Consider the following 12534-nt stretch of genomic DNA (forward strand, 5'->3'; position numbering starts at 1 on the left):
AGAGAGGGAGAGAGAATGGGGGCTAGGGGGAAGAGGCAGGGAGAGAGAGAGGGAGAGAGAATGGGGGCTAGGGGGAAGAGGAAGGGAGAGAGGGAGGGAGAGAGAATGGGGGCTAGGGGGAAGAGGAAGGGAGAGAGAGACGGGGAATGGGTGGGAGCATATGAATTCACTGGTAACCCTTTCACTTTCTTTTCTTCCTGTATTAATTGATGGGTTGACCTTATTAAGTGGGTTGATTTTGGGGTTTCTACTGCAGTGTAACAATGAGCATGCAGATGGATTTTCTGATTGTTCACAAGGAAATCAACCTTTACACTAGCTCCAGCTTTTTTCTTAAACATCTAATCCTATTAGAAAATAAGCAAAAGCACAGCAGATAGAAGTCTTGAAGCCTGCAGTAAAACACTGTGGCTTTCCATTGTGAGGACATGCCTGTTCTTTATTACACACAGGCTGCTTCTGTGATCTGCTGAGTTGGGCAGTGTCATCTTAGCAGACGGGTTTTTTTTTTTCCTTAGATGGGGTCTCGCTCATTCGCCCAGGCTAGAGTGCAGTGGCACAATCATGGCTCACTGCAGCCTCAACCTCCTGGGCTCAGGTGATCCTCCCACCTCAGCCTTCTGAGTAGCTGGGACCACAGGTGTGCACCACCAATATCTGGCTAGTTTTTAAAATATCTGTAGAGACCAGGGCTCTCTGTGTTGCCCAGGCTAGTCTCAAACTCCTGGTCTCAAGCGATCCTCCAACCTCGGCCTCCCAAAATGTTGGGATTTTGGGCATGAGCCATCGTGCCCAGTGGCAGAAGGGTTTTTATGAACATGTGCTTCCCCTTTGTCGGGGGGTGGGGTGTGTCTTTGGTTTTGATATTTTCACCGGTACTGCCAGGCTATTTTGATTTTTCTTACAGGAGTCCTGACCGTCAACCAGCTGCCGTGCTGTTTGGGATGCACTGTTTTGAGGATATTCCTGGGTACTTTACTAAATGGACCTATACAAGTTGATAGGCCTTGACAACTTTTCTCTTATTGTAGTTTTCATTTTATTACCATTTAAAACTAAAGGCTAGGGAGATGAGTTTGAATGTTAGTTCATGCCGTCCTCGATTGAACATGCTTATTAGCGTGGATATGTTGTGAAGAAATGCACGTTGGAAAACATTGTCCTCCAGAAGCAATTTACTTGGCAGCTATTTTGTTTACATTTTCTATCATTAATATTTACATTTTATTTTAAGGAAATTGGTTTTTTGCTGCCTTGATCTCATGCTCACATTTTCCTAGTTGAGATTGGAACCAATAAGTAAAGAGAATTGACCTATCAACACCTTTTAAATGTTAGAAACCTAAGTCAGGGAGAACTGTGTTGAAAGAACTGTGTTTATGTTTTTGGTTAAACCTGTTGTAACACTGTGTGCCTAAATTTTCCCTTTGTGCTCTCTTCCCTAATCATTCAAAGCATAGCGGGCACTATTAGGTCCGACTTTTTGTTTTAAATGTTTATCTCAGTAGTGGTGGGTCCTGCTGTGGGCTAGTCATTTGTGGGCATAGGTTGGGGTGTGCAGGGTTTATGGCTGACTATAGGATCACATGTAGTGGTTCTCTGTGATCGGGAGAAGGATACCAAGGTTTATATTTTACTGATTTATTAGGTTGTGTAACTTTTTCCTTTGATTCTTTAATGCTTGATGATGGTGTTACTGTTTAGGAACCCCTGTTTAGAAAGCATTTTGAAGAAAACCTGATGCAGTTGTAATTTTGATGATGTTGATCCCTCATTAGATAAGGCCTTGATAAAATAACACCTTTTTCTCTTATTTCAATGGATCCAAAGAGAAGCTGGCTTGGAAGTGGAGTGGTGGTGATCAGGAAGGGACTCGCCACCACGCCACAGGGTTGTCACATATTTTCCTCAAAGCAAAATGTAATTTCCTCTTAAAAGAAGATTTAGATCCTGGCATTTTAGCAGCTGTTTTTAAGGCCTGGGGCTTTGGTATTCCTGGCTGTTTTGAGAGGCAGTGCTGGATAGCCGATTCGTTCAGCACGCATTGATTATGTGCTGACTTTTGTTTGGCAGTATTTGGTCTGACGTTGGAGGGAGTTTGCAAGAAGTTTACAGCATCATTTCATATGGTTGGAACCCCAAGTGTGGGACTAGCACACCTCAAACAGGGATGCACAGAAAGGGAAGGTAGCTGTGATTAAACCTTGAAGCTTGTAGTACCAAGCTCAAGCCTCGGCGTTTGGCAGTAGGAGAGGTGCAGAATGGTTGGGAGAGCCTTGTAGAGGGGATGGAACTTGAGCTGGGACTTGAGGAAGGCTGAGAGAAGGGCAGGGAATGCGGGGTGTAGGGAGGGTGTTCACACAGATTTTGAGAGGAAACCGAGCATGACTTTTTCATGGAACTGTGTGAGTGTCTGCATGGCTTGGGTGGGAATGACTAACTTGACTCAAATTACTCATCCCAGGGCCAGACTGCAGTAGCCTGGGGACCAGGTGAAGGAATCTGAACCTTAGATTGTAGAGGCAGTGGGGAGCAGTGAAAGTTTTAAATAGGTGAAAGATAGGCTTTCTTTTCTCTTTCTTACCCTTTTTGTTTGTTTTTGAGACAGGGTCTTACTCTGTTGCCCAGGCTGGAGTGCAGTGTGATCTCGGCTCACTGCAACCTCTGGCTCCTGGGCTCAAGCAATTCTCCCACCCCAGCTTCCTAGGTAGCTGGAACTACAGGCATGTACCATCACACCCAGCTGATTTTTTGTTTGTTTTTTGTAGAGACAAGGTCTCACTATGTTGCCCAGGCTGGTCTCGAACTCCTGAGTTTAAGCCATTTTGCCTGCCTTGGCCTCCCAGAGTGTTGAGATTACAGGCGTGAGATGCTGTGCCTGGCCATGTTTTTTTTTTTTTTTCCTAAAGATTCATCTGACTGGATGTGGTGTTTCACACCTGCAATCCCAGCACTTTGGGAGGCTGGGACCAGTTGATCTCTTGAGCCCAGCAGTTCAAGACCAGCCTGGGCCACATAGTGAAATGCCATCTCTACAAAAAAATTAAAAATATTAGCTGGGTATGGTGGCGCACACCTGTAGTCTCAGCTGCTCAGGAGGCTGAGGTGGGAGGATTGCTTGAGTCCGTCAGGCTGAGGCCACCATGAGCCGTGATCATGCCATTGCACTGTAGCCTGGGCATCGGAGTGAAACCCTGTCTCAAAAAAAGATTCGTCTGCTTGAGATGTGGGGTGTGTGGAAGGAAGTAGATCAGTGGATACGGTCACCCAAAGCATGATGGGAATTCCAGATACTATATGATGCCATTTCAACATGGAGGAGTAGAAATGGTGATGAAGGTAAAGAGACCACGGCAGAGAGGCGTCTAGAAAGAAATTAACGGCTCTGACAACTTATTTAATAGAAGTGGTGGATTTGTGAGGCAGCCGAAGATAACAAATGTAATTTTCAGGGCAATTCATGGAGGGAGGGAGGAAGAATCAATTCAGATTTCTGGGTTGGGCTATTTTTGATATTGTATTCTAAGATGGTCATTGCTTCTTACTAGGAGACAAAAAGGTTTTTAAAAATGTTAAGGTCATCTGCAGTTTTTTGGGGTGAGAGAGTCCTCAGGAACGTTTGCATTTGCAGATGCCCAAGAGCCTTGAGTCCGAGTTGCTGATCTTTAGTGCGGGGTGGTTCTGCCGCAGTCTGCGAGGCTTCTAGAGGGCCTCGAGAGCTTGCAGCTCTGTGATCCTGCTGACAAACTGGTTTCTTTCCACATGTGGAATCTGTGCTTTCCCTGCATGGAGCAGTGAATGGGGATATGAAAGGCACCGGATATGAAGCTGATACCGTCACAGTAGAATCCAGAAAAGCTGCTCAGTAAAACAGCTTGTACATTAACCATTCAGACATTAGAAAAGGCTTGTATTGCTTATTGACCTTAAACTTTCTTAATTTTGTCTATCTATCTTTCTTTCTCTTTCTCTTTCTTTCTGTCTTTTCCTTCCTTCCCTCCCTCCCTCCCTCCTTCCCTCCTTCCTTCCTTCCTTCCTTCCTTCCTTCCTTCCTTCCTTCCTTCCTTCCTTCCTTCCTTCCTTCCTTCCTCCCTTCCTTCCGTCTTGCTATGTTGCCCAGGCTGGAATGCAGTAGTGTCATCACTGCAGCCTCAACATCCTGAGCTCAGGCAGTCTTCCCACCCCAGTCCCCCCGGGCAGCTGGCAGATGGTGTTGTCCTCACATGGCCACAGGCAAGCTCTTCTTATAATGTGACCTTGACACTTCTCCCATTGAGAGTGGGGTCCCCATTCCCTCCCCTTGAATCTGGGCTGACTCGGGACTGTAGACCAGGTTATAAAAGGCTCTGCCCTGGATCTGCTGGGGGCGTGTGTTGTGAGGAAACCCCGCAGCCATGCGGTGAGGCCCTGTGGAGGTGAGCCACCATCAGTGATTCCAGCCCCCGAGAAGACGCTCACCCCCAGACTGAAGTCTTCCCAGCTGAGGCCCCCTGAGACCTGTGGCGCCCTTTCCTAATTCTTGACCATGGGACCTGTGAGCATAACGAAATGATTGTTTTGTGCTGCTAAGTAAAGGGAGGTTTGTTAAGCAGCAGTGGATAACTTGAACATGTTTTGGAAGCTGGAGCCGGGTGTGGCCATAATCAAATCCCAATGCCTGCAGCTCTGGCCTTGGGATGGGGTGTTGGGCAGAAGCCTCCGGGCCTCCAGGAGAGTGCTGCTGGCTGCCCGAAGGGCCTCCTAGAAGGTAGTAGGGTCTAGTATTTTAGCCTGTGGGTGGCACATGGTGACCGTCCCTGCTACTCTGCCAATGTGAGAAGGCACTACAGACAGTGTCCACCACGTGGGTTCCCTGGATTTGGTCCTCAGCAGGCTGGGCTTGGCCTACTGGCTGCCTGTTGCCTACCCCGGAAGGAAAGGAGGGAACGTGTCATTGCACGCTGGAGGAAAGGGGCCCTTGTTAGGTGGTGGTGGGAAGCCTGGTGTCACTGTTGCTATGGGAAAGAGGAAAGTATATGTGTATTTAATGAACTTGTCCGTCTAGTTTAGGAGATTTCCAGGCAGAAAATTCAAAGTGCCACCTGGCTTCTCCTTGGTGTAAAGAAAGAGGACTTGCTGGGTTCAAAAATAAGACTGTTTCTCATTCCCAGCCTCTTCTCCAGGCTCCTCAAGTGAAGAAAGGGCTTCAGGCAAAAAGCGAATCTGGACTGGGCTGTGAGCTCCGTTCCTAAGGCTTCAGATTGAGATCCAAGTGCAGTGTCCGGCCTTGCAGCTGGAGGAGAGCTCTGCCTGCAGATTCTTGCATTAAATCCCCAGTCTGGCCTCTAAGAGTCCAAAGGGCGTTGTCATGCCACAGCCTCTTCTGGGAGCCCAGGAAGAAAAGGGCTTTTCTCTTTATGGGTGCGGCTTGTCTAATGGAGGAGATTATGGGTTAATACACAAAAAGCCCACCAAGTGTTTTTAAAGAAATTGTGTGTCTGCCTGGACTGAAAGGAGCAGAGGCAATACAAAATGAAAATAAGTCTTTGGGCCCCCAGACTTCTGTGAGGAGGAAGCAGGCTATGAAAATCACCCAGCTGTAAACGTGGGGTACTTTTCATGGAAAATGAAGTACATCGGAGAAGGCGGAGCCGAGATCCCAGAGAACAAGCCCCAGGTACCAGGACAGAGCCCTGATGAAGGTGATGGCGCTGTGTGCCTGCCTCGAGTGGCTGTCCTGGATGGGACATTGTGTCTGGGGTGTGGGTGGGTCTAGGTCAGCTCTTTAGACCTGGATTGGGAAGAACGGGGATGGAAGAGGGGTGGACTTGAGGAACTGCATGTTCCTACATACAGGCTCCTCAGCTGGGCAGGGTTTAGGTGACGAGACCCCAGACTTCAAGCTGATGGCAGTAATCGGATGGGCCTTGGGGGCCCTGGGGAGGTGTCAGGTTCATTTTGCATGTGGGAGGATGTGACTTGTGGTGGCCAGAGGATGAACAGTGGCAGATTGTATTTTCCAGAGATGACTGCAGCAGTATCTCCCGCCCCACATGCCCTTACTGCAGTGTGACTGTGAAACGCCTCCCATTGAGAGGCAAAGTTGCTGTTCCCTCCCTTGAATCTGGATGGGCTGTGACTGGAGGGGAAATGGCGCTCTTGGCTGGCGTGCTGAGGATGACATACCATTCGCCTGGTTATCTCGGAATCCAACACCAGCCCCATTGGAGAGGCTGCCAGAGGAGGCCATGGGAGGAGGTGGTTTCCCATTAACAGTGACCACCACCGTCAGCCACCAGATGTGTGAGTGGGGAAGCTTCCGGCGGTGCCAGTGCCAGCTACTAAGCCATCACCAGCTTTTGCATATTGCCCGCTGAGGACCCGGTCACTGTGGAACAGAGACAAGGTGTCCCCTCCCTTCCCTTTCTGAATTCCTGACCCTGCAGGAAGGAGAAAATGATTGCTGGACATCACTAAGAGTTGGGGCACTTGGCTGTGCAGCCACAGCGCAGGCGGGCTGCTCTCCCACGTCTCAGGAGCATGCAGGTTCTGTGCCAGGGATGGCTGGTCAGGCCCCGCAGATGGGCAAAACTTCTCATCCCACACATCCCAGCCTTCTTTAAACTTCTCTGGCAGATTATTTTATGGTTTTGCTGCTGTTGGTGAAGATGGTTCAGTTTTCTTTTTTTTTGGGAATTTTATAACTTTATTTTATGTATTTGACGATCAGCGATTAGTTCTCATCCACATTGACTGTAGATTTTTGAACATGGTAACAGGTACATAGGTAACCAAAGTGTAGAACTTACTTGGTGAATCTTCATCCTCATTACATTTTCTGGATAACCACACACGGATGCGGTAAGGGACATTCCTTATTTCTTTGGCCCAGACAGCTTTGTTGAGCTTGGTATCAATGCACACATCTGGAGTTGCCATCTCCTTCCTGACAAATTTCTGAATCTCTTTGAGTGCCCGAGGGGCACACTTCATGAAGCCCACTCCGTGGATGCGCTTGTGAATGTTGATGGTGTCTTCTCGGGTTACCACCTCGTTGATGGCAGAACAGCCCTTTTTCTTCTCGCCATCCTTTTTTGCGGGAGCCATTCTGCTGGATCCAAGTTGGAAAGGAAAAGGACAGTTGACTTTTCTTGGGTTGTCCATTGGATGATCATCCCAGATGGGTTCTTTGTACTTTTCGTGTTCACATGGTTTAGGGATGTTTTTCTGATGAGTGGTGGAAAGTAGGAACTATTCATGGTGGCTGGATTTGGCGCTTGTCTCCCTCATCATGCTGTTTATTTTTGTCATGAAAAACATCTCTATCAATAAGATTAATCTCACTTTTACCCAGACAATCTAACCTGTAGACTTTGTTGAGTAAAATTGGAAATAATTTTAAATCTAATTTATCTTGTTGTCAAACCAAGAGAAACCTATCAAGAAACCGCTAAAGCAGTGAGAGCTCAGAATGAGGAGGTCGTGGCATAAAAGGTGATTTTTCTGAGAGCTTCACATCTAGGCGATGGTCTAATTTGTACCAAGTGTGAACACGCATTGAATTCAGGGAACTGGGAAAGCACGCGTGTTTGACCCTGCGCACTTTGCAAGAAGCTCGTGGGGGTTGGTGCATCCTTTGAAGGGTTAAGGGAATGAGGGGAGAAAAGTTGATTATTGTTTGGTTGTGCAAATGTGGTGCTGGGTGGAGTCCCCAAGACCACCTCCTGCTTCGAGGATTTACTGGGAGTACTCACAGGACTCAGGATCTAGTACTCATGGGCATGATTTATTACAGTAGAAAGATAACGAAGCAAAACCAGCTAGGGGAAAGGGTGCATGGGGTGAGGTCTGAAGGGGAACCAGTCACAAGCTTCTGAAAGTCCCGCCCCCATGGAGGCTCACAGGAGGGGCTAATTTCCCCTGGAACAAGGTAGACCAATACAAGGTAGTGAAATGTTGCCAGCCAAAGAAGCGCATCTGAGACTTAGTCTCCAGGGTTTTTACTGGAGGCTGGTGACAGGCAGCTTCTGCCAAAATCCCAGCCTTCTGGCAGGAAAGCAGGCATTCAACACAAACCATATTGCTGGAAAACAGTTGAGGCACAGCAAACCCCACTTACTAGTTAGAGTGGTGGGAACCCTCCAGAAATCCAAGTCCGCAGACCCCAGCCACGGCCCACCCTGTAAGCAGGGCTTTATAAGGAGGGCTGCTGGGGCCTGCTTTCTTGACCCTCTTCTGCACAGATACCAACTTATCCTTTCCTTTCTGATTAATGTCTCTCTCAAACACAGACGGGGGGAATAAAAACCTGAAAACAAGTGAATATTGACATGTATATCACCACTTTCAACCAGCTATTTTCAACCAAGTGCTGAAGTATAATGCAGTTGTAGTCACAAAGGGGAAGTAGCAGATATGTTGCAAGAAAAAAACTTATTAGAATTGTATGTTAACTTGGATAGAAACAGAACTTTTCTGAGCTTGTGTGCTGTGCAGATACAGAATGCTGGCAGAGTTACTTCTGTGAGAACATCATTGAATTACGATTAAATATTAAGTACCTATGAAATATATTTGCATTACAAAAGTGGTTAAAGTAACTTTCTCAGTCTTCATAAATGTAGATAATATCTTTGGACAAAATAATGAGTTAGTCTTTTGATGGAACAGGAGAAGCAGGAGAAAATTGTTGCAGGGGCGGGGCTGCTGACGATACTGTCCCTGTTGGTCCAGAAGGTAAAATCCTCCTGTATTAGTCTGTTCTCACGCCGCTAATAAAGACATACCAGAGACAGGGTAATTTATAAAGGAAAGAGGTTTAATGGACTCACAGTTCCACATGGCTGGGGAGGCCTCACAATCATGGCGGAAGGTGAATGAGGAGCAAAGTCGCGTCTCACATGGCGACAGGCAAGAGAGCTTGTGTAGGGGAACTCCTCTTTATAAAACCATCGGATCTCGTGAGACTTACTATCATGAGAACAGCTCAGGAAAGATCCATCTGCGCGATTCAATTACCTCCCACCAGGCCTCTCCCACAACACATAGAAATTATGGGAGCTACAATTCAAGATGAGTTTTGGGTGGGGTCGCAGAGCCAAGTCATACTTTTTTTTTTTTTTTTTTTTTTTTTTTGGAGATGGTGGGTCTTATTACGTTGCCCAGCTGGTCTTGAGCTCCTGGGCTCACGTGATCCTCTTGCCTCGTCCTCCCAAAGTGCTGGGATTATAGGTGTGAGCCACCACACCTGGAGGATTTTCTCTTACGAGTTGGAATAAGGTATGGCCAAGATGGTTAAGACGATCCATGTCATGTGGGATGGCCCATGTTTCACCCGCACTCAGATGCCCTGGGGCTGGGGGCTTATGGGCAGTTTTGCTGATTCTCAAGGTTAAGTTTTCAGCTGGGTGAAGAAGGAAGAAAGACTGTTTCGTTGAACTCAGTGTTGAGGAGAGCAGTGACTGACAGCTGTGGATGTGCTCTCATCCGCCTACTTTTACTAGGCGAGGGGCTTTGTGATGACAGGTGTATAACCTCTCAAGTTTTATTTCTTTTACATTAAGAAAAAAGAAGATGGGGAGGTGGTGGGTGACAGAGCAGGTGATATGTGAGAGTCAGTGAAAATGCACTGCTGGGAACTAGAGAGCCTGCGCAGGGTTTTTCCGTTACTGTGTCCGTGATGAATTGAGGAAACCGTGTCTCATTTCTGGACCATGGCCGAGAGGAAGTGCATGGTCGTAAGTCTCTTATCTAGTGACCACCCAACACAAATGGGGTGTACTGGCTGCAAAACAGAACTGGGTACCAGTGAGGCCTAGACCACCTGGGTGTTTCTCTTCCAGAGCTACAGTTCCTAGGTGTAAAATAGAGCTGGTGATATGCACCTTGCCAGGTTATTTGAAAATGCAAAGCACCCAGCACAGTGCCTGACACATGGGAGGCAGTCACAGACCCATCTGTGTTCAGTTGCTCATGACGAATGCCCGTTATGTCTCAGGCATGGACTAGCTGTGCAGTAAGAGGGAGCTCTGAGTCAGACGGAGGGTGGATTTGCTCTTTGGACACTGGTGTAGCTCTGGATCTGATTGTCCTTCATTATCTAGCTTTTGGAAATGTGAGTCATTATGTAAAGCTTGAGGTGTTGGTAGGTGCTAGGTGCATCAAGTTGTGGTGGTGGTGATGTTTTCTATGCGTGTCTCTTACCAATAGACTTTGTTTTTGTTTTTGTTTTTTGAGACGGAGTCTCGCTCTGTCGCCCAGGCTGGAGTGCAGTGGTGCCATCTCGGCTCACTGCAAGCTCCGCCTCCCGGGTTCACGCCGTTCTCCTGCCTCAGCCTCCCGAGTAGCTGGGACTACAGTCACCCGCCACCATGCCCGGCTAATTTTTCGTATTTTCAGTAGAGACGGGGTTTCACTGTGTTAGCCAGGGTGGTCTCGATCTGCTGACCTCATGATCCGCCCGCCTCGGCCTCCCAAAGTGCTGGGATTACAGGCGTGAGCCACGGTGCCTGGCCTTTTTTTTTTTTTTTTTTTTTTTTTTTTGAGACAGGTCTTTCTGAGACTCCAGGTGTGGTCTATCATGCCCTGCTAATTTTTCTATTTTTTGTTTCTTTTAGAGATGAGTGTTATGTTGCCCAGGCTGGTCTGGAACTCCTGATACCAGTAAACTTTTTAGGAGGTTTCTGTTAGCTTTTGAAAATTTTTTATCTGATCTTTAAAAATGAATGCAGTTGTGTAGCAATTTTTAAAGTGATTGACAGTTTTTTCCCACCCTACCTTTTCTTGATTGAAGCAGCTGATTAAGGACTTTGCGAATGGTCCTATTGTTTCTTGTATTTTTCTGATTTTTGTTTTAGTGATGACACTGTGGGAAATCATTTGCCAGGGGCAAATTTCAATCTTCGGTCTGAATGGATCTGTCTACTTATCTGTCCATTTATTTATTCACTACTGTTTACCTGTCTGTCCAACCACCTACCTACCCTTCCGTCTGGCCATCCATCCGTCCATCCATCCATCCATTGAAGTTCTTTTTGGGGGTGTGAGTTTCAGTTTAATTGCACTGCATATTTACCTACAAGTAATACCCCTTAGCAATCAGCAGGCAATGAATCAGGCCATTCCCTGGTTGAAATTCAACTCTAGATTTCTAGAGGGAGCTACTCAGGTTAAGGATTCATTATCTAACAAGAAAAATGAATCTACAATAGGTTGTATTATAGATGCAGCACATGAAGGCGCCCACACATTACTTCTTAGCAGCTGAGTGTGAGGTGCATGCATGTGAGGCTCAGACCCCACGGTCTTAGGGCATCCTTCAACTTTTTTTTTTTTTTTGAAGAGGAGTGTCTCACTGTGTCTCCCAGGCAGGTCTTGAACACCCCCCTTGCCTCAAGTGATCTTCCTGTATCAGCCTCCTAAAGTGCTGGGATTATAGGTGTGAGCCACCGCGCCCAGCTTTCTTCAGCCTGAAAACTATTTAAACATTTTATTACTCTGTAGCTATTGGCAGTACCAGATTTTATTTACAACTGAAGGTAGTTTTGGATCTAAAACCACAGTTTTGGTAATGTTCAAAAATGGATCATTTAGTGGTTTTAATGTCACGTATCAATCGTTTTCATAGTATCTTTTATATTGCTCTTCTATATATGTTAGCTTACTAGTTGATTAGTATTTGTGTAACCTGTCCTGCTTTGTAATCTAGCCACTAAGTGGTTGAATCAGGATTTACACTCAGCTGTGCCTACTTTAAAACTGATGTTTTGTCCCTCATCTCCCTAAAGTTTTTAATGGCATGTATGTATATATATGCCATTTATATATATATATATATATGTAATTATTTTTAAGTTCAGTTTGCTTTTATATCTCCCCGATTTTTTTTGACATTGCTTGTTTGGAGAAATTTGGCCACAGTTTTTAGCACTGGGTACTGCAGGACGAGGGCTGGACCTGCTGCTTGGAGCTGCAGTCCTCGTCAGGTACCTGCTTGTTGTACCACCTGCACCACCACCCACATGCTCCCCAATTTTTTAAAGTTAATTAAACCCCATATTGAAGGTAAAAATATGCATACATAATTTTTATTATAATGCTACTTAAACATATAAAACCCAAGGCTAGGCATAAATTCCTTATGGTTAGAGGAATTTTGTGCAGCTGTAAATCCCAAACATACAAATTCAATCCAACTACAAAGGCAGTAAATGGACACCATTAATTTAATGTGCCAAATGATGTAGTTTTGCTGATGGTGTATTGCTAATGTTGGGTTTCTTGATAGAGTGTATTTGTATTTCAGATTTTTGCTTGCTGTCACTTAATTCTTTTGATTTTGAGAGTGATAGACTGTCTTATTTTTCAGTTTACTGAGCAGGGTTCCCCCACTCCTGCCACCCGCCCCTGCCCGACGGCACAGCACGGTGACAGCGACTTTTCGTGTGTCCATCTAGTACTTTGTTCAAATGGCAGCAAATAGGAATATACAATCTCATTTCCCTCCTTTCCTTAGGAGAAAAGTAATATTCTATATGCATTATTCTGCAATTTTCT

The 12534-nt window shown here is 46.2% G+C and overlaps 2 protein-coding genes across 2 annotated transcripts in view; one reads left to right on the forward strand and one right to left on the reverse strand.

The window, feature by feature from the left end:
• Positions 1–12534, forward strand: part of LOC116463793 (regulatory-associated protein of mTOR-like) — a 193110-nt gene that overhangs the window by 48455 nt on the left and 132121 nt on the right. The window lies entirely within an intron of this gene.
• LOC116463791 (large ribosomal subunit protein eL31-like) lies at positions 6706–7104 on the reverse strand. Its single transcript, XM_032754181.1, has one exon. It carries the CDS (start codon positions 7084–7086, stop codon positions 6706–6708), a length of 381 nt encoding a protein of 126 aa, XP_032610072.1. The 5' UTR covers positions 7087–7104.

Source organism: Hylobates moloch, unplaced genomic scaffold (genome assembly GCF_009828535.3).
Source record: "Hylobates moloch isolate HMO894 unplaced genomic scaffold, HMol_V3 SCAFFOLD_64, whole genome shotgun sequence".
Taxonomy (NCBI): Eukaryota; Metazoa; Chordata; class Mammalia; order Primates; family Hylobatidae; genus Hylobates; species Hylobates moloch.